Here is a 23,790-nt window from a genome sequence, read left to right on the forward strand (position 1 = left end):
AAAAAAAAAAAAAAAAAAAAAAAAAAAAAAAAAAAAAAAAAAAAAAAAAAAAAATCAGAAAAGAAAAAAAGTGACAAATTAATGCACAACGAAACAATTGCTAAGTAGCAAAAGTCTTACTGAAAATAATTTACAAGAATCGTTAAATCCGGTGAATTAAAGTGCACAGCGATCACAAAATAACGAAAGTCCAGCGGAAAATAATCTTCAAGAAAAGTAAAATCCGAGAGACAAAAATGGCGCATAAAGAAGCTATGCATAGAAGCTATTTCAATGCTGATCCTCACACGAAACCGGGAGTACCGATTCAATTCACTCTTCGTCATTCAAAACATCGCGAAACTTACATAGTCTTCGTAGTCAGGCGCTATCAACATCTCTGCAGTTAGACGAAATCAAAATTGTCTTCGTCAATGCGCAGGATCATCACATGTTAGATCGTTAAAGCGCGAGTGTTGTATTGTACCTACGGCTTAAATCCGCATTTCTGGTGCATCACCTAAGACGAGTGTCACTGTCGGCAGCTTAATTCTGATGCATCGCTTAAAACGAAAGTCACTATTGGCGGCTTAAATCAGATTTCTGATGCATCGCCTTAAACGAAGGTCTTTATATCGACCTGCCAATATATGCTTTAAAACGATATTTCGCAATTCATCGATTTATAGCCCAGTCCTAAACACGAGAGAAGATAACTAAATTCCTAAAAGAGAAATGTGCCTGAGCAATTTCAAAGACCATGATTGAAGGAGAAATATTTTGTTTCATTTGTACGTGTAGACGAACAGATACTTTTAGAGTTAACTAAGGAATTACGGCTAACGAAACATAAATTGTACTCTCCTATCTCATTATATGATAATTGTAACTATTTCTTTGACACAGGATACATTCCCCGGCCAATACGTCTTTTTGAAGTATCACTCATTTCTTTCTCTATTGATAGACTTCTTTTGCCTGAAAAAATTTAATTTCTCTCTGCTAATTAGTTATGACTTAAAAGCAAGTATAATTCGTGATATATACACATGCAGTTCTCAGGTATAAAACTTTGTATTTTACTTCATTAAAATATATGCATTATTTTAAAAGTTGTCCTTTTTAAAAAATAATTATAAAAAATAAACGCATTAAAGATTACATCTATAAAATTAATGAAAAAATAGTTTTCGTTTATTTAAAGCAAGAAACAAAAACAATAATTATTGGAAAATAAGCATGACAAAATCTGTAAAGTATAAGATGCCTGTAAATGTATGCACTTTTAAGTGTCAAACTCTATTCAAATCCGCTTATCACTTATGAGAAACACTGAATGAAAAGCATAAAAACCAGTCTGATTGCATGATAAAACTAAATTTTAAAAAAAATTGAACTTTTTTCCCCCTCTAGCAGTTAAACTGATTTTGATATTTCAGACCCTCCTTTCTCTGGGGGCATATATGAGACATGTGTGATAAATAGTAAATAGGCTTATTTTTTTAATTGAACCATATGTTGTAGTGTTTAAATATATTTGCATTTCTTGAAGAAAAATGATACTAGGTGTGTTATTTTAGATAAATACTGAAAGCAGTTCCTGTGATGGAGTACCTTGCTTAATTGAAAATACTAAAGAAGAACTTTAATGCACTTTTAAGTGTCAAACTCTATTCAAATCCGCTTATCACTTATGAGAAACACTGAATGAAAAGCATAAAAACCAGTCTGATTGCATGATAAAACTAAATTTTTAAAAAAATTGAACTTTTTTCCCCCTTTAGCAGTTAAACTGATTTTGATATTTCAGACCCTCCTTTCTCTGGGGGCATATATGAGACATGTGTGATAAATAGTAAATAGGCTTATTTTTTTAATTGAACCATATGTTGTAGTGTTTAAATATATTTGCATTTCTTGAAGAAAAATGATACTAGGTGTGTTATTTTAGATAAATACTGAAAGCAGTTCCTGTGATGGAGTACCTTGCTTAATTGAAAATACTAAAGAAGAACTTATTGTTAATTCATGAGCTTGTGGCATGGTAGAATTGCTGATGATCAACTGTATACAGGTATTGATTTTTGAGATTTTAAAGTCACCTTATCTACTGTTAACCAAGTCGTATACTCACAAATATTCATGCAGTGATGATCCAGAATGGAAAATATGCATTAATAGGGGTTCAATAAAACGCTTCAACAAATTTTTAAGGTTTAAATAATAAGTTTATCTTTAAACTAAAAGAATTGTCAAGACACAACAGGAAAGAACTAAGTATTAACAAGGATAACAAAAAGGTAACTAATCTACCGGGAGTTTGTAATTTAAAATTAAATAAACTAACATGTTATTATGGATTTTATAAATTCTTGTAATCTCTTTTTTGCTTTTAAAATAGATTATAAATGAACATTATTTACAGTATTAAGCTCAAAATATTGTTTACAAAAGCGCCAACTATTATAACTTTTTAGATTTTAGTTATGTCAGTGGAATTACAAAAAAGTTTTTTAAAACGTTTTGCTTTCTTTAAAAAAAAAAAAAATCAAATATTTTTTATTTGAACTAATAAATGTGTATTTTATGAAAGGGGCGCAAAGTTCAAAGTTAAACTATTTGGTTACTATCCATTAAAGAATTAGAAATAACTATAAGAATTTTAAAATTTATCTGTTTTCCCTCTACTTCAGTTAGAATTTCAGCATTAGGATCTTGACAGAAATTTTTGCTTTAATAAGAGGCATTAATTTGTCAGCAATAATTTTGATGTTCTTTAAAAAAGTTCTTTCTAGCTTTTTTTGAAGAAAAAAAAAACATCCTGATGCTGATAAATTGAATGAAAGACTGTAGGTAAGTTCACTTTTAGGCCGGTATTCAATATTATAGTTGTCTATTCTGATTGTAGATCTAAAATCTTTGTAATGTTATACTATAGAAAAGTGTTTTGAAAATGCATCATAAATTGAATTGTTAGCTTTAATTTGTGTAAAATCTATTTTGTTATTTTTATCATAAGTAATTCATATATTTATACACACATGGCATTTAGTTTTTCACTTTCATAAATTTTTAACCTTCACAGTATTTAGAAAAGCTTGTCATATAAAAAGTTTTTCTAAATACCTTCTTTAATTGAATAGCATGGGAAGAAATCAGTATGTTATGCAGGAAAGCAACCGGGTTATTTGGGGTAAAATTTTAATTAAAAAAAAAACTAAATGCCTCAACTGCTATATTACTTGTGCTGAAATATATTTTATTTTAACATCAAGCATATTGTGTATATCCATTTTCTCTAGGGTTCCTCAAAGCCAAATGTGTGGATGGTGTGAGGCCCTGCTCTTCTTGAACGAAACTTGGAGACTACAAAAGGCATACCCAAAATTTATGTATATTTTCGTTTCTTTTTTTAAATCCAAACTCATTCCGTGTAAGTTGTGCTGATGTGGTCACATTTTGGCTCTTTTGAAAGGGGTCATTAGATGAATGCGTGCCGTGATTGATGTGTGTTTTGATTCATTTACTTTGGTTAATTCTGTGGTTCAAATGGGGATTTTCAAAGACGACTTACCAATTATGTGGAAATTTATTAGGAGAATAATTTAAATAAGTACTTATTACTTTTTTTTTTAAGTATTGTAAATAAATGGAGATTACCCAGTCTTTTTTTTTATTTTGTATATATTTGATTTTTTTTTTATAGTTTTAAAAATTAGAAGCATAATGGCAATTTAATATTTTTGCTATTTGCCATTTTAATTATTTCATGATTTATAGCTAAGCATGTGTTATGTCTACAGCATCTTTCCTATCAAAATTGTACCATAATTTGGATTAAGTAATCTTTAATGTCTATAACTTTGTCTTAATGTATTTATTATTTTTTGACTATACCAAACATAAATTTGAACATTATTTAGTTTTCAAAGCCACTTTTTTTAAGGCATTATTTTCAATGTTGACCTATATTTGAGGGGGAAATTCTAGTTGGTATCACCTAACAGCTGTAGACTTATAACAAATCTGTTCCATGCTATTAATATTTTTAAGTACAATTTATATTTAATGGAAACATATAGGTAGGTTATCTTTGAATGGCCTTTCTTTCAAATATTTGTCAATCTTGTCTTTAGTAAAGTTGGGTTTATTTAGCCATGGGCACACATCTTAAGCATGTACAAAAAATAGTAGCGTTTTCATATGAAGTCCAAATATACATGTTTTGTATATAGTGATATTCTGTAAATGTATTTATTTTGCAGGGTCAGGGGAAATATATTAGTGTAGATTGGCTTTGAGTAGAAATTTTCAGTCTTTTTTTTTTCTTTTTTTCTCTCTCTTTTGTGCCATCAGGAAGTTATCCAACCAAAATTAGATTTTTATAAGCCTTATAGTAGTTTTCATGTCTGAAATGTTGGAAAGAATTTGCCAGACAAGCTCAAAAATTCATGAACTTTTTTTTTCTTTCAAATATTTCCTCAAAATTCATCAGCTCTCATCTAACCTTTCAGTGTATGTCTTGAAAATAATAATAAAGTTTTTTTTTTTTAATTAGCAAACTGTGTTTTGTATTTTTGTGTACTGTTTCATTTACTTTTTTTTTAATAAAACGCGAAAGATTTATGATTACAATTTTCATCACAACTAAAACTACGTAATATTTATTTAAAATTATTAGTAATTATGGTTTTATTTACCATTTACAGTGGTGAAATTTGGTAGTTCTAATTAATTAACAGAAATATTTTTCTATTTAAATTTAGAAAAGATATAATTGTTCATCTTAGCAATCTGTTATCATGCCCGTGTGACACATCTATGGTACAGTGTTAAATAGTAGAATAAGCTTGCCACACGCTTTTTCCATAAGGAAAAAACTCAATCTGAACACAAAGACCTCTGCATAACTACTATAATTTCTGTATAACTAACTATAACTTCCACAACTATCTTTAATTGCGAGTATATAATAAAGAATACAAGACATCTTGACTTCACGAAACTGACAGGCATTATTTTTTTATGAAAATAAATGAAACCCACGCAATAAATTTGCTTATTCCATTCGACCTAGAATTTTGAGATAAATGCGTGAGTAAACAGTCCTGTCAACTTTGTATTTTTTATACTGAATTGATGTATGCCAACACTCTTATTTCTCACTTTCAAAATTTATCTGAAGAAATTAACTTATTCTAAGACTTTAGCAATACATATTTAAAAAAAAAATGAGTTCAATTGGCCCTGAAGCTCATCAGGCTTCGCCAATGTTCAGCCATTGTGTAAGATAACACAAATTAAATTTAATTTCACAATATTCATTAAATCATGTTATATATAAGCAGTTTATTATCTTTTGTTCAAAAAGAGCTGTCCAGAATAAGAAATTGAGTAGATTTTATGACCGTCATTAAACAGCCATTCAGCGGACCCAAATTTGAGTTTGCAAATACCAATGTTAAACATTGTAGCCTTGTAATTTTTAACCCAATTCGGAAGACAAGGGAACTCCTGTGGTAATCCCCCCCCCCAAAGGTATTGATTTGTTATGGGAACTTGGAGGACTTTACCTTGACAGATTTAATGTGCCCCATATATACACTGGGATTCTTTGGCCAACTGGATTCAAACTTCCTACCAACCAGGCTATTCTGGCCCTTAGAAATTGATTTGAAGCAATTATTTTTTACTGATATAGTAAAATTGATTGTTTAATAACCATTTTAATGTCAAAAAATGTTTAAACAGTCTAACAGGAGATTTTATACAATTCAGCATCATATTGATAGATTTATCAGTTTCGTGAATCCTTTTTGGCACAATGATGCCAGTCTTGCAACAGTTATTTCAAAATACTTAAAATGTAAGACTATTTGCTTCTAAAACTCCTCAGGTTTTTAGCAACAGCCATTTTTTAAGAACATAGTTTAAATATGTATATCTGTTGAATGAGAATTTAAGTAGCTGCAGTGGTTAATGTGTTGCTGCTTTGTAAAAAATTGTCATTTTAACAAACCATTTATTTAAAATTTCCTTGATAATGATCTTGTTAAATCTGGGCTATAAATGAGTGAATATATGATTAACAGAATTAAGAGAGACATATTTTGAATTTAAACCATTTATTAAACACCAACTTTAAAATGTACAGTGATACAATGTCGTTTCAGAGAATCTCTTTGATTAAATGCTCGTCCGCAAATATTGCAGGAAAATGGACACAGACCAGTGTGAATTACTTGATGTCTTTTAAAGTTAGATATATAATTAGTAGAATATGAACAAGAACTGCATTTAAATCTATCTACTTCTTTATCACGAAGAAATGAGGAGCTCCGACTGTACTTAGGCCTTATGTTACTTGTGAAACAGTCTGAAATATAAAATGTTATAACTATGGTTACATAAATTTGTTTAACTCAATATAGAATCACAAAAATATAATAAATGAGAATTGAATTTACAGCTAACTGAAATAATATTTATTCATGAAACAAATACAAGCATACACTTTGCTATAAAACAATTAAAATTTCAAGATAGGTAATACTTAGCTTTATTTAATCATTTATACAGTACATTACACCAGATGAGCTAGGGACGATAGAAAAGGCACAAAACAAAAAAAATTTTAAATGCATTTTTATTCCTCTAAATGTAATGCTTATTAGATTAATGCAATTCAGAATGAATATTTTAAAATTATTATAGTAAGCAATAGCAAACTCAAGGTGGGAAGAAGCATCCGTTCAAAGATTTTTGTTTCCTACAAAAAAAAAAATGGAGTGTTTTTTATTTAAAAAAAGATAAATGTGATTAGTTTTCAGCAAAAATTAATAAAACAAGCAGGTAAGGATAACACTATAGTATGCTTGAAGATTTTTTTTTTGTCAATAAAACTATGAAACCAAGACTAATAAGTTAAAAAACATTTTTGTTTTTAATGCTGTGTAACTTAAATAGCACTTATATCTAATTTAATGTATTCATTTAAAACTTCCAATATTTGAATCACACTTTTAAATTATTATACTTGTGTATATAAAGATGTCAAAAAAAATGGATGGTCCATATAAAATATGCAAAACAAGATACAGGACTGTTGCAATAGTAATTTCTGTCTCTCTTGCTCACTACAGAATTTTCTGAACTGTAAAGATATCTAAATAAACACAAGTACATTTCAGTTTCCAGAAAATATATATTTCTCTTTTCAAAATTTAAATTGAAAGCCTGTTTAGTTTTGGACAATTATAATCACACAGTTAATTTTTTGAAAGTAATGTAACTATAAAATTGGTTATTAAAGGATATAGGGACCTACATGTTCTTTTTTTTAAGATTAAATTATCGATTATTGTCAGTTTTGGAAATTTGAGATGCTATTGAAAGACTTAACATTTTCATAGACTTCAAATGTTAAATTTTATCATTTGCTTGTGCTAATAAAAAATTTAATGAATATATTTAGTTTATATCCTATGTTGCTTTTAATAGAAATGAAGAAAATATAAAAATGTTCGTGTTTTTTTTTTGGGTTGTTCAAAAAGTAATTTAGCTTTTTCTCAACAGGAAACTTAGTTACATTTTACTCACCCAACTTCACTCTTTTGATAGCTTATTGGGAAGGCTTGCTTGTGAAAAATAGTTTGATAGATTCTATGTTGTAGATTTTGTTTGGTGCCCTTTTAAACATGGAAACTGAAAAGCAACATTTTCTGCATATTTTGCTATCAAAAAGATAAAAAATGTATTCAATGTGCATGGAGAACGTGTGGTACCAGTACTAAAACTGGTTTGCTAAATTTCGATTGGGTAATTAAGATGCACCACATCATGCACAAAAAGTGCAACTCTTGAGATAATTGAGAGATTAGATTTGACTATCCGTGATTTGCTTCTCAAATGTCATCACGGGATGAGAAATGGGCTGTCTACAAAGTTTAGTAAATCCTTTACTTCAAATAAGGAGGTCAAAAATAATTTGGATCAGTTTTTTGTGCATGGGGTCTTATGACTGCCAGAAAGATAGCAAAAGCTATTGCATCAGACTGAAATAAAATAGTCTTTTATTTTCATAAAAGTTCCAAACAACCCAACAAAGTTTATATGTTTGGGTGCTATCTTTAAGCATTTAAGAAGCAGAAGTTGCTTTTGCAACAGTCCAAAAGTATAGTAATTATTATCACAAAGTAAATGTACAATAAAATTATCAACACTAAGATCACTGGACAAAAAATTATAAGTCACTTAATAGAAATCAAGAAAAACATAATTTAATGTGTAACTCAGCCTCTGGAAGTGATAACTGCCAGAATACAGTTAGAGTGCAAGTCCACAAGATCTTGTACGTTTATCACAATCAGTTTAAGCCAATTGTGAATTTGATCACAAAAATCTACTTAATTGTAGGAATGCAGATTTTGGCATTTTAGTTAATGTTCCAACTTATCCCACAAATTTTCTAAAGGGTTCAAGATTACTGCAGATAATGCAGGTGAATTGAGATTTAATTGTTTATAAAATCAGACATATATGCTTCCAGATAAACTTCATAGTGGTCGTCCCCAAAAATGATGGTATCTGTAGCGTTTTCATCATGAAGTTGATGATTGAAAGAACACTGATAATCCAGAATATTAAAGTTTACATGTTGATTCATGCAAGTAGTCGCCTCAGAGAACCAACCCAAGATCTACTTCTAGCTCAGGCATATGGTCCATTTCTTTTGGGGTGTGTAATTTTTTGTCCGGTGAGCCTATTGACATTCTAATTTCACATAAAATTTAATTAGTAATATGTTTTGTAGTTAAATGAGTGATTAAACCAGATCTATTTTTAAACTGTTGGGGACATCTATCACAGTGATACGGCGTTTCGCCAGTATGTGATCGCACATGACATTTTAAGGTCACATTTTGGTTGAAAGACTTTCCGCAAAAGTTGCAAATATATGGTTTCACACCAGTGTGGATTAAGTAATGTCTTTTAACATTCCCAGCTACTCTAGAAGTATAAGAGCATTGGTTACATTTATAAATTTGTTTCAATTTCTTCATTTCCAAATAAGCAGCATCATACACAGGTCCATCATGAAAATTTGCAGGACTATTTACATGTGAATAAACTGAACTAAAACCTATGTACAAAAATAAAAAAATCTAAATTATTAGATTATACAGTAAAAATTCATAATTTTTTTTAATACTACTATAAAAAAATTATGAACACTTTATAGTCTATCTATAGAGAGAACTATCCTTGCCATTCATAGAGGTGTTGAGTCAATATAAGACAGATTTTTGCTCGGATCGGCAAGATAAAAGGAATCCGAGAGAGAAGCTCCCCTTTTTGAAATATGCCAATTCTTGTTTCCATAGCACAAGGCAGCCTTAGACTTCACGGCGAAGGGAGTTTTTTCTATAGTCAAACTATTTACGTAAACAGAAAATATGTAAGAATAGGTTAGAAATAATATAATTTTGATAATTAAATATATTTTTTGGGAATATAAATAAAACATGTTTCTTTTTGGTACAACAGTAATAATATATATATAATTGAAAAAGCAAGAATATATTTCATTAATTATTTTGATTAGACTTGGGTATGTCAAAAACTACTGAAAAAATTCATACAAGCTTTTTAAAATTTTTTTTATAACAAACTAATTGAATTTTTACTCTTTATGTATTGTAACTAGGACTGGGCGATATTAGAAATTCTATATCGTGATGCATCGTCAGTTTTGCATCGCGATATAGCGATGTATCGCGATATAGTATTTTTGAATTTCATTTACTTGTAAGGCACAGAAAGTCAGATTTCTATCAAAACTTCATACTCAGATTGATTTAAATCAATTTATAAATTTGAAGATATATATGTTTTGCTTAAGAAAGATATTAAATAAATTGACTACAATGTACAAATCTTAATTAAAATATTTATTGAAATGTTTGTTTAGAAATTCATAATACGCGTAAAACAAAGTGTTCAAAACTTTTTTTAAAGCGTTTTTTACAAATTAATATTTTCTTGTATTATTATGCATAAATAATTACATAATTATTAAGTTCGATCGTAATGTTAAATTTTTTAAATGAAACGTTAAAAATTATTTGTATGTTTAAAACAAAGTGCTAAATAAATTTTAGAAAAAAACGCTTTTAAAACATTAATTTTTATTATTATCATTTCAGTTATTATAGTTCTATTATAGTTCATTTACGTCACACTAGAGCTGCACAATGGGCTATTGGCGACGGTCTGGGAACCATCCCTGAGGATGATCCGAAGACATGCCATCACAATTTTGATCCTCTGCAGATGGGATGGCACCCCCGCTTCGATAGCTCGACGACCTGCACGCGAAGTCAAGCACTTTACGGTAGAACAGTTTAACGAGGACCAATACCGCACACCCTCGGTCCCTACGCAGACTGAACCAAGTGGTCACTCACCCGCAAACTGACCGCAGCCAGTGATGCTTAACTTCGGTGATCTGCAGGAAACCGTGTCTTAACGACCAGTCCACTGCGGGACCAAATCATTTCAGATAAATAATTAAATTAAATTAAATAATGACCGAATTATGAACAAAAAGCAAAGTAAGATTTAATTTATTAAAAATAAAAAAATTGTGATATTCGATAATACATTTAGCTAATTAACAAGTAATATGAAAAGAATATTTTTTAGGAAAAATTATTATACTCTCTAATAAAACGAAGTGCTAAATGATTTAAAAAAATGAATAAAATAGGCAAACCTTTCAAATTTTTTTTGTATAAACGAAGTTGATTGACTTATGTCAAAATCCAAATGACAAAAATAAATTTTGTTTTAACTTTATTTCTAAAAATAAAAACAATAAGATTTATAAATTTAAAATCAGTAATAAAAACTCATTAAATTATTAGAAGTTTCATTCAAAAAGTTTTTAATAAATTAAAAGAAAGTAAAAAATTACTTAACAAATTCAATTCTTATGGCCTCCTAAATTAGATTGCCGATAATTTTCACATTTAAAAATAAAAAGAAGTTTTTTAAAAAAGAAACTTATCTAGTTAATGAAGAAACTCTTCTTTATATATTCTTTTCAATAATAGATTGCCTTCAGAACAAGGTAACATCGGCGATCACGAAGTTAGTCCCACTGAAAATAATCTACAAGAAAAGTCGCGACAAAGAAAAAAAAAGCTAAGAGGTGCGAAAAGGAACATGCGATATAACGATATGTGTTCTCAAAACTCTGATTCTGATTCTACAGCTCACCAATCAAGGCCATTTCAATATAACGAAACGAACATCGTCTTCCACAGCGCGAGTCGACATCGGAACGTACGAGAAGAGTCTTATATCGCTATATCGTTATCCTATAACCTTGCGTGTCTTATATCGCTATATCGTTTTGCGCTCGCTGTCTTTACTCGACTGCTTAAATCAGATTTCTGATGCATCGCCTTGAATGAAAGTTGCTGTATCGTCTTGCCGATATATGCGTTAAATCGATATGTCTCGATACATCGATTTATAGCCCAGTCCTAATTGTAACCGAATTGGTAAATTGCAGATTTACATTCTGTATGTATATTTCAAAATAGGACAATATTCAATGGATGATAAATTTGTAACTTTAAGTACTTAGTTTCTGCAATAGAAGCTTCTTCAATTCCTGTTAAAAAGACAACAGAATTTTATGTCTGTATGTNTTTTTTAGAAAATATTTTAAGCTAAAGAACAATAGACCGATAAATGTTAGAGAACAGAAAAGCCAAGTATTTAACAACATATTATTTAATTTACATAAAAGCAATAAAATAGAAAAACTTACAAATCTTCTTATGCATGAAATAAATAATGAAAATTAAAACAGTGCCATTATTTCTATTTTATAATTTTATTGTTTTTAGATGTTGAAAAAGTAGGTCCACAAATTAGAAATAAAAAGTGTAAAAGAAAAAAGGTCCACATCAGAAATTGTGAAATATTAAATACACAACCATTTATGGTAAAATTAACTACATGATGGTATTTAGGTAGAAAGTCTTTTTCATGTTATCAGGCTGGTGTATGAGGGAGTATCTAATACTGATAGGAATTCGTTCATTTGCAAAACTGCAGTATCATCATTAAACATAATATTGTAATTAATTTAGGGTATTTTTCAAAGCTATTTTGGTAAGAAAAAAAATTTAAAATTTCAGTACCATAGATTTGAAGTAAATATATATTTTTTAAAAGTACGTAACAGAATCTAAGGGACTTAAAAATGGGCAAATAGCTTAAATAATAATAATTTTTTTTCTTTCGATTATGCTTCCTGCTTTCACAAACTTATCTTAATCTAAATAGAAGGCGCTGGTTAAAAATATACATAGCTTAACCTGTCAGTTGTGTTATAAAAATAGCATATTATTTGTTAAGAATTATTTCACAAGATGTAGAAGCTTTAAAGAACAGCCAAAGAACACGAAACGAATATAGTATCAAAAGTCGCTTTTATCATTGTTAATGGGATAAGGTTTATGACAAACTAAATGATTGTTAAACAATTACTAATCTTCTCATTTTTATTTAATTGAGTGTACTTTTGAAGCATATCTAGTTATTCAAATATTTTTGGAATAAGAGATATTTAAAAAAAGTAAACATGTTGAATATGTGAAACAGTGAAGAATATGAGGAAAATCAAGCATTTTGGGGATATTTTATAACATAGACACAAATTTGCACGATTTGGAACGATACACCATTACATCTGGGCATATAAAAATATAACCCTTTTCTATAAAAAATGTTTTAAAGTCAGGTTCATACATACCTTCTTTTAACAATTTGGTTGATTTTTCCTATCTTTAAATAACTATGGGAAAACTCTAGATTTACATTTCTAGAAGATATCAGTTATAGTAACCTTTCAGATTGAGAACAACTAATGTACAATTAGTTGTTACCAAAGAAAAATGTCTTAAAAATATTTTAAAACAAGAAAATGAACACAAAATTTTGAGAAAATAATTATTATAAAATGATGCAGATGTTTCTTCAAATTCATAATTCTAATGCTATGTAAAAAATAAAGATATTTAAAAAAATATTTCAAACCTAAACTGATTACTATAAAGTCTTTTATAGAATCATAAAGCCATTTAAAGCAAATACCATTGGAAAAAAAATTTAAATAATCGAATACTTGTTCAAATTTTTAGTTAATAAGTGAAAAATCATCATTTAAGTTAACAAATGAAAAATCTTTACTATTTTCATACACCAAACTAATAAGTAAGAATAATTCATAACAAACATGTTGTAGCACTAGTAATTTATTGGGTCTAAAAACAGTAGTTGCAAAAAAGGAAATTAAAGAACCCAATTTATGACATATTCTATATTAAGAAAAATATAGAATAAATAATGCAATGTGATTAGGTTGCATGAGGACGACGTTCAAATCACAAATTTTTACAGCATGTACATGTTTTGGCAAATCTTCATCAGAAAGAAAACATGGTGTCCTGTCATGTTTTCCTACTGATTAAACGAGTCTAAATGTGTCATTTTTCATAAATTATTGGAGACTTTAACGTTGACCTTATTCAACCTGTTGTTGCATATACTGTACTGCTAATACCCATAAGATGACGAATCAAAAGGACTGATTTGCTACCAAACAAGTCAATATCAGAGCCTATCCAATGGCTAGCATAAATTTAATTAATCACCATAACTTTTTGAGATGTAAAACAAAAATAAATATTAGTTCAAGTTCACATCATACCCTCCATCAACTACAGAATTCCCATAGCTTTAAAAGATATTTGTCCTAAAGCAATAGTATTTTAATAAATTAAAAGTATCTTGCCCACCACTTAAAAAGGTCAAGTCGACAAACAGTCATGCTCTTAAATCCCGATAAGGTATGTAAAAATTTCATTTGGTGTAAAATTTTTTGCTTTAGTTCACTACCATTTGAAAATTTTGAACAAACCTTAAATTTGGAGGGAATGGTTCACATTCATCACATTGACTGAGTTTCAGAATTTTGAGAGATGTGATTACTATTTCATAAAACAAACTTTAATGGAACAAAGAAAATGTATACAAAAATTAAAAAATTTTCATATGCGTGAGTTGGTGAGCTTTAAGGTTGCCTTTCTGAGTGAAAGATTTTCCACAATGATTACAAATGAAAGGTTTTTCATTTGTGTGTACTCTCATATGGCACCGCAAAGATGAGGTATAATCAGTTGCGTATGAACATTCCCTGCACTTGTGACGATATTGTTTAGTAGACTGAAATGATTTCATCTGATAAGATGCAAAGACAATAGGATCTGGAATGTTAAAATATTTGTTAGAATTTACAATGATAAATAAAACAAATTATTTTAATAAATACAAAAAACTATTTTATTTATAGAAAGAGACAAAAACCAAAGTTAGAAATTATAAATATACTACATTAAAACAGCTTACAAATTTTAATGCTACAATGGAGCATCACCATTTTTAAATTTTTTTTTTTTTATATACATATCTGTAAATTTTAACATTGGTTTTTGTCTTAATTACCATTATCAGAAAGTTTTAATTTTTCTAAATATTTTTTCATTAACACAAAGAAAAATTATTATAAAGAAAATTTCTTTCACTCTACTATTTTCGCTTTAGTTACATTTTTCAGATGTTATTTTTTTTGTCATCTTAATTTTTAAAAATAGTTTAATTCTAGATAAATAGAATTTTGTAAAAAAGATTTTTATATTGAAGTTTACAACAATTTTGAGATTTTTTACTATAACAAGAAAAATATCTTTAAGTATCTGTAAGTTTACGAAAATATCTTGATTAAGAAAGTTTACTTCAATTAACCCTTTGACGCAGCAGGGACACCGGTGTCCTTTTTATGGATTTTTTTTTCTTATACTCTAATTATAAGTCAAAATATATTTTGGATTTTTAATTATGAAAAACAGTCTAAAATCTCCCAGATTCTCTTAATTATATTTGTTCAAAAATATAAAAAAATAGTTACTCATGATTAGTAACAGTTAAAATTCTTATTATTTACCAATTGATTTTGTAAATGAAAGAAATTTTAAATATAAAAAACTGTTTCGCTTAAATCTATTAATTCTAATCAGTGCTCGATACTGTATTTCATACCCAAAAATTATTAAAATGCTAAATCTAATATTTTCCACGTATTTTGACCTAATTTAATACAAAATAAAAGTATGAAAAATATGTTTGATGAAATTTCTGCTTTCAAAGGTTAATGTCTAAGATTCCTTTTTGGAATGGTTCTAATAACTTTTTACAAGTTTAAAAAAAATAATTTTTGAATTTTTTTAGACATTCTCAAATTTGATAAAAGGCAGTATTATATTATAAGTGTTTGTTTCTTTAAATGTAGCTTGAATTATTTTGAACGTCGGACTTGAATCTAGATAAATTTTTCTACAATATCAAGATAAAATTTCTTGTAAATTCATTTTTATTAGGATTAATTAAAAAATATTTCAATACAAAACTACAGTTCAAAAAATAATAAATATACAAAGCACTTTTGGATTTGATCTATATCACTAAGTAACTGCATATATTAATTCACTTGTAAGAAAACATTGTTTATTAGGAGTTTTACATAATTTGACATTTTTAATTATGTACCTAAATATCAGAATGTATCAAAATATTTACACATTTAAAAATTAAGAAGTTATTCTTTTCTTTTATGTGATAATTGCAGTCATTCACAGCAACATTTGTGCCATGTAGTTATGCGAAAACTTATCAATTAAAATAAAAAATGATTGAAAGGACAAAAAAAAAAATCATAGCTGCTTTTAAGGTGTTAAATATTGTAACTTTATTTCCATAAAATATTTTATATTAATTTTACAAAACAGACATGTTTCTTAATGCAGCATTCTATTAAAACTTAATAAGACAAAATTTTCAGCATGTTTCATCTAAGTATTTACATGCTGTATGTATCAATATGGACCTTACATTAATTACAGAAATCAGATGATCTACCACAAATTTTTATTTTAAGATTAACCACTTAAATACCAAGGTTACTTTATGAAAGGCAAATTAAGTTTGCATTATAATTTGCCCATTTTAATTATGCATAATGATATAAAAATATGCTTATTTAAGAAAAAACTCAATCTTTAGCTTCTTTCTCTAACTAGCAACATAATTTTTGAGTTGATGCAGAAAAAGTACTGTACCTATAACATTAAAATTGCAGTATTCATATTATTTTGTTCTCTCTTTGTAGTTTCAACGAAGAAAAAAAAGTGTAAAAATATTTTGTTACTAAAATTTAACCCAATGTTTATATGAATTGAAATTTGACCACTAAAAGAGTTTTTAGACCAGTAAATATTTATGTCCACCAATTTTATCATATTAATTTGATTTTTAGATGTATATTAGAGCAACACAAATAAGCTTTGGAAATGGTCTAAGATTTATCCTTGGAGACAATGATATGTACAAGCATTATTTTTACTACCACAATTTTGAATGGATAGTAGATAGCGGTAGTAAATACACATAGTCTTTGTACCACGCTCCCCAACCACCCAACCATGCGTGGATTCCATTGGCTGTGAAACTACTGAGAGTCTTATTATATTAAAATTGATTCAGAGGCAATGTGAATTTTAATCAATTGAAATTTTAATCAAATTAGACAAAGAATATCAAAACTTTGATAGAGTTATGGAAAGCAAAGACTCGACCCACCATATCATCCGGCTGCTTCATTATATTAACAGTAACATTTACTTTTTGATAGCAGTATATCACCATAAGTACAGCATTTACTTCCTGATAGCAGTATATCACCATAAGTACAATCTTAATGTCTTTTTACTTTTTAATGCTTATTGTTCTGTAATTAAAATTTTTTTTAATAACACAACTTAGTAATATAGCTACTGAAAGAATTATGTACTGATATTCTGTTAAATTTGAGTTAAAATAATATTTACTTCACAGTCAAATTTAAAGTGAAATAAATTTTTTTAAATTTAATTAAATTTTTTAATTTAATTGAAATAAAAATTGCAAATTTTAAGACTGAGCTGTTATTTACATCATTTCAAAAATAACTGTGTTTAACGAAATGACATAATTAGGTAACACATGTTTGTAGCAAAAACTGGTATTTATTATAACATTACAAAGAAAAAGCCAAAAAACAAGCTTGAGAAACATGTTTTAACATATTGCCCTAGATGGGAGATTTAAAATTGAAATAAAGAATGAAAGCAAACAAGAAATAGTTTAAGGTATTATAAATGGATAAAAGTTGACAATATTAAGTACAGAATAGAAGAAAATTTCAAATAAAACATTTTGGGCAAAACAAAATTCTTAAAAACTGGACCATATAATGTAAAACTTTATAAAGAGATACTATTAATTTATAATTTGACAGAAATAAAAAAAATTAAATTGTTTAAACTATTGTTTGATGAAATTTTTAAAAAGAAAGATAAAAACAGGGCATTAAAATTTGTTTATTTTAAACATATTTTTTATACAATTAAGTTTGAAAACATAAAATGGTTTTCTTCTTTAAAAAGTAAATAGAATTTAATACATTTTATTTTGTAACAAATTAAATAAATCAATACAGCACTAAAAAAGAAAAAAAACATACAAATTTGATACTAAATAACAAGTTAAAGGATAAATTTTGCTGTTAACAGCATATATATAGTAATTTTTTTCAATAAATTTCAATTATAGATAAATCAGGATATTACCATAGGTATTTCTGAAAATTTAAAAAAATAAATGCAAATTTTAATATTTAAATCAGTAACAAAATAATACAATTTAGATAAATTCAGTTAATCCATACTCTAAGAAGTAACTTAAACAGAAAATACAAATTTATAAATACTTTGTTTTTAGGCGAGAAAATTTAAACTAGTTATGATATAATAAAAACAATTTCCTTACACATACATGTGAAGCTCCGATTTAATGCTAGTCCAATTACCACTTAGTAAAAAATGGGTTTGTTTACTTTCTTGTTTGTGCAAGATATTTATAACTTATTTCTCAACTAGTACACTTCAACTTATTTTTACAGCCAAACAGAAGGTACCAAAATCAGACAAGATAAGAAAAGCAATACACTCACTAGATTTTTAAGATCTGTATTTTGAAATGAACAAAAGTGGAGCTGTTCAAATAAGACCTTCATATATTAACTTACAAACCGAATGAGTTTAATTGCGTAAAGAAGCACTTCAGAAAATAGAAAACTTCTTCAGCACCACACATCACAGACCTTGCAGTTAAGTATATTTCTAAGACTGTGTGATAAGGTAATTAAAGTGCTCTTTTAGTTCATTCAATCATATAAATATAATAGAACATCAATCTGAAAAGATTTTGTTTTAAATAGTTCTATCACTACATAAAACTTAGTCAATCTGCTATGTATACTTATATATAAAAAAAGTTATACTACTATATATTTATATACACAGTAGGACCTTGATTATTTGAAGTAATTAAGACTAAACCCATTTTGAATAACCGAAATATTCAAATTAAGAATATGCAATAATTTTCATCAAAAAAGTAAATTTAATTTTAGAATAACTATTTAAAAAATATTTTTTTTGCCAAATAGGTATTTAAGATGTTTTATTTTAAAATTTAATCGCACGATTGTAGAGCAGTTCTATTTTTAAAAAAATAAAAATTCTGTAGTAAAAAGCATCCATTAGTAAAAAGCAGCATCTGTTTTGAATTGCAAGCTGATTCAATTAGTTTTGGAAGTTAATTTTATTGCTCTACATTCCTTTGCAAAGCTTTTTTACACTACAATATTAAATATCTTTTGCATAGATAACATATTCCTTTTTAGTAAAAGTGGAAGTCTTGTAGTTAAGTAAACTATAGTAGTAATAAAAAATGGATGAAATAACAAAAATTTCAATTTTCAAATTTCTCTAGCAAAACCACAACAACTAATTTAACATTTATTGGCTACACAGACATAGTGAGCATTTTTGCAACAGCAACATGTAGGTCTGAGGGGTGCTGCAAGTAAAAAGTCCACAATTTTAAAATCAACGTAATCAGCATTGCACATGTTCTGCCTTTACTTCCCAGACAAGCTGATACCTATTGATCTGAAGCTGGATGAGCTTCAAGCATATACTGAAGATAGAAAATAGTTCTTCACAATGTAATGCTAGCTTAGCGCAGTGCAATAACTACGGTTCTATTTTGGCTTCCTTTACTAACATAAAATTTAACAATTCTATGAAATCATTTAGTACAAAAGGCATTTCTATTTTTCAAGGTATCATGCATAGCTAAACAGCGACAAAATTATAGTAAAGAAATTGAATTGGGAAAAGAGAAAACTAAGTGTATATGCAAAAAATAAACTTTTAAATCGATTTTGGCTAACAGAGGCATTAGGATGAAAGGGGTTCTGCTGTTTATAGTATAAATATATATAAATTTTTTTTTTATAAAATAGGTTTAATATTTGTAGATTAAAAATGAACACAAAATGTAAAATTAGGAAAAATAGATTTATTTTTATGTATACAGAAAACAAGCCTTTTATGCAAAAGCAAAAATTGGACAATAAATGTTCAGTAACTTTATTAAGGTATTATTATAATTTTACAGAGTTGCTTTTATTAAAAAGTAGTGCCCTCAAATTAAACTAATATCTATGAAGTTTCAGAATTAAGTAGTTCATCTAATTTACATTTTGAAATCTTGAAAAATAAATACAATAAAAAATCTATAATATAAGAAACACTTTAAACATAAGAAATTAAAAAAAGCCACTCTTATTAACAACTGACAAGAATAAATAAACAAGATTGTTGTTTCAATTACCATTTTAACACATTTTTCCAACCATTAGAAAACAGTTTTAGTGTTACATGCTAAAAATATATATACACATTTAATCCACACTGCAATAAGAAATTACTAATCAATGCAGTTATTTTTTAATATAACATTGTTTAAGTTTTAGAAGAACATAATTGCAAACTTGCATTGCATTGCATTTGTTATGTTATGTAACATAACAAATGCATTGCATTTGAAATTGCATTTGTTATGTTACATAACAGAAAATATTTGGCTTCACCAATAGTTTCAAGTTACTTCAGATTTGTAGAACACTCACAATTGTTCAAGATAAATGAAAAAAAAAAATATTGTCATTCTTTATCGGGTGAAATTGTGCAACTGTGCACCACCACCTTTATTTCTTAGACTTTCTGATACCCTATTATTTGTTGCGAGTGGGTTTCAAGTCCTCACTGAAGAGATAACTCTAGTCTCACAGCTCTATCATACGTAAAAATAAAAATGTTCTCAAGCTTTTAAAATCTTAATTCATAAAATATATATAAAAAATCTTTGTTAACCTTTCTTGAACTTTGTTAACAATGAGATTTTCTTATTCCTATCTTAATACAACTATTTTTTTTAAAATTCTAGCACAGCACTTTCACTTAGATCACAGAACCCCAGTTTGAAACCACTGGATTATATATAAAAATTCGCAAAGCTAAAAAGTGGTCAGTACTTTAATTACTTAAAAAATAAATGTTGGCAGTGTAACTATAAAAAGTGATAAATATATATTTGTAAATTGTTTACTACAAGAAATTTAAAAACAGATTAAAATTTTTAATATATATATATATATATAGGAACAGAATCAAGACAAAATTATATAAGTGCTGACTTGAAGATAGGTAGTTGGGATATAACGAATAGTGATTTGGACGAAAACCAAATATTCTGCCCAATAATCGGTAGAATACCAATTATTCGGTTGCTTGCTAAATAGCAACGTTGTCTTAAAAATCATTAATAAATATTATTTTTTATACATAAATAATTTCAGTTGCTGAACATCTTAGTTTCTTATTTCAGTATTTTCAAGGAAAAGTGAAGAAGAAAGTTTAACAGGAACCCTCTTAATTGCCACATCATAATAAGAACTTCAATAAAACATGTTTTTTTTTTTTTTAAAAAAAAGAAAAAGCTAGATAGAAACCAAAACAAAAAACTTTCTTATTTAAAAAAAGAAAATTATGCTGAAAATCTAAATGTAATATTTTTTTTTGCGCTACATTCAGGAAAAAGTGACAATAAAAGAATAAAGTTTACTAAAAATGTTTTTTTAGAAAATGCTGTGTCATCATAAAAACACTAATAAAATGAAAAGTTAATAAAAAATTCAAAAGAAAAACAGAAAAAAATTGTTCTTAATTCTCAAAATATAACTCTAGCATTTAAAATCACAGGTTTCTATGGTACTGGCAATCTCGAATACCATATAGGGAAAAAGTGACAATACAATAATAAGGCCCACGAGAAATGCTTTATTAAAAAGCTGTGCTATAACAAAAAATGGCCAAAATGAAAAAACCTTCTCAATTCTTAAAACAAAAAATGTAAATAAAAAAAACAGCATTACAAAACTTGCAAATCTAGTAATAATTTTTCAAATTTCGCTTTTCTATTTGTCTTTCAGGACATAAATTTGCAAGCCGTGTGCAAGTTTTAGACCTTAACAAATGTATATAAAAATTATTTTGAATAGTTCATAGCTTAAAATAACAATTTAGACTACTCCTTATTAAATCTGTTCAAATTAAATAAATAAAAAACGTTGCCGAAAAATATTTTTTTAAAAAAATATGTTGCCAAATAGTAGGCTGAAAATTCGGCCAACCAAATATTTGGCAAAAAGGCTGAATATCGAATAATGGATGAATATTCATTACATCCCTAATATCATCATCATGTTACTTTTAAGAAAAAGTGTTGGGGCTTACGATTTGCTTATTTTTGTGGAGAGGTATGAGCAATGCTTACATGAGACATCAAAATCTTTTTATAATTTTTTAAATTGCAAAAAAAATTAAGGAGCTTAGAGGTCAAGAATTATAACTATAAAAGAAAAACACAAGATTTCTATAAAATATCTTCTAGAAATTTTATAAAATTAATGACAAAGATTTTGTTTAATGTAAAATTACATCTTACACTTGATCTGTTGTTGTTGTAGTTCATTTAAGTCGCACTAGAGCTGCACAATGGGCTATTGGCGACGGTCTGGGAAAAATCCCTGAGGATGATCCGAAGACATGCCATCACAATTTTGATCCTTTGCAGAGGGGATGGCACCCCCGCTTTGGTAGCCAAACGACCTTCGCGCGAAGTCGAGTACTTCACGGTAGCACAGTTTAACGAGGACCAATACCGCACACCCTCGGTCCCTACGCAGACTGATCTAAATGGGTCACCCACCCGCACACTGACCGCAGCCAGTGATGCTTGACTTCGGTGATCTGCTGGGAACCGCGTCTTAATGATCAGTCCACTGCGGGACATCTTACACTTGAAATAAATATTAAAATTAGATTACTGCAACAAGAGTCAGAGCAAAAGACAATAGAGAGGTGTTCTTACATAAGTGGAGGTGTAATTTTCAAAACTTTTGCAGATAAGGGAGAAGAGGGATCTAAAATTGCCAAAATCATATTCTTTATAACTGTGATTTCATTCTTTATTTTTGAGTGAAATTATAAGCTTTTTAAAATAAAATAGCCTTGATTAAAATGGCTTAAATTTGTTAGCACTTTTATTTCTTTGAGCCAGCACTATATATAAGTTAACTTCTCAACTTCTTTTAGAAAGGAAAAACAATAACACAGTACTTAGCACGTTAAATAGGTTTGCACATCAGAGAGAAATACACAATATGAAGGGAGGGTACATAGCCTGCTTTTGTAACATGCAAAATGTTTCATTCAATGGTAGTAAATTAAAACAGAACTTTTTAAAAACAATAGAATTTCGATCAATCAGAACAAAATATTTTTTATTTTAATTTATAAAATATTAATATTTGCAAACACTTGGGAAAATACTTTCTAAAACTATGGAAATTCCATAGTTGTTGGAGGTCATGTTGTCATATAAGATAAATTAAAACTAATTGCAAAGTCAATTGCATCCTGCCTGAGATCCGTAGTAGAGTCACAGCAGCTAATCAATGTTTTTTCAGCCTTAAAAAGTATCTGAAATCTAACTTCATCAGCAGAAAAAGAAAGATTCTGATATACAAAAGTTTGATAAGACCCATTCTTACTTACTTTTCTGAGACTTGGACAATGACAGAAAAGAGTAAGCACATTATTTCTGTGTTTGAAAGAAAAATTTTAAGAAGCATATATGGTGGCCTTAAATGTAACAATATCTGGAGAAGAAGAACTAACTCCGAACTTTACATACTATTTAAAGAACCTGACATAGTCAAATACATTGCAATTCAGAGAATCAAATGGGCGGGACACCTATCAAGAATGGATAATAATCGCGTTACAAAAAAGATCTTCTCTGCTAGACCATAAGGCACTCGAAAAAGAGGAAGACCTAGACTTAGATGGCTCGACTGCCTCGAAAGTGATTTAAATATTCTAAAAGTCACAAATTGGATGTCTGTGGCCAAGTGTAGAAGAGCCTGGAGTTCAACTTTGCAGAAGGAAAGAGCCCATCCTGGGCTGTCAAGCCAATGAAGAAGAAGAATTGCTAATTCTTGTTGATATTTTTGAAAATAAAAATATTTTTTTCACAGTAAAATGTTGATATTTTTGAAAATATTAATGACTTTGATTAAAGTTTAGAGCTCATGAGTCCTCCTTGTAGATGTAACAGGAATTTTTTTTATGCATATGACGTAGTTGTGATAGTTATGTTTCAAGATTA

The 23,790-nt window shown here is 28.0% G+C and overlaps 1 protein-coding gene across 2 annotated transcripts in view; it reads left to right on the plus strand.

Annotated features, from left to right (window-relative positions):
- Positions 1 to 4,541, plus strand: part of LOC107453751 (poly(A) polymerase hiiragi) — a 29,626-nt gene extending 25,085 nt beyond the window's left edge. The window contains exons 21-22 of one of the 2 annotated variants that reach the window (XM_043047484.2): positions 1,931 to 2,053; positions 3,282 to 4,541. In XM_043047484.2, coding sequence (XP_042903418.1) covers positions 1,931 to 2,011 — 81 coding nt within the window. In that variant the 3' untranslated portion in view covers positions 2,012 to 2,053; positions 3,282 to 4,541. Of the gene's footprint in view, positions 1 to 1,559; positions 2,054 to 3,281 lie in introns of those variants that run through there. The other variant, XM_043047485.2, reaches the window with a different exon arrangement.
- The last annotated feature ends 19,249 nt before the right edge of the window (positions 4,542 to 23,790 follow it).

This window comes from Parasteatoda tepidariorum, chromosome 1, assembly GCF_043381705.1.
Source record: "Parasteatoda tepidariorum isolate YZ-2023 chromosome 1, CAS_Ptep_4.0, whole genome shotgun sequence".
Lineage (NCBI taxonomy): Eukaryota > Metazoa > Arthropoda > Arachnida > Araneae > Theridiidae > Parasteatoda > Parasteatoda tepidariorum.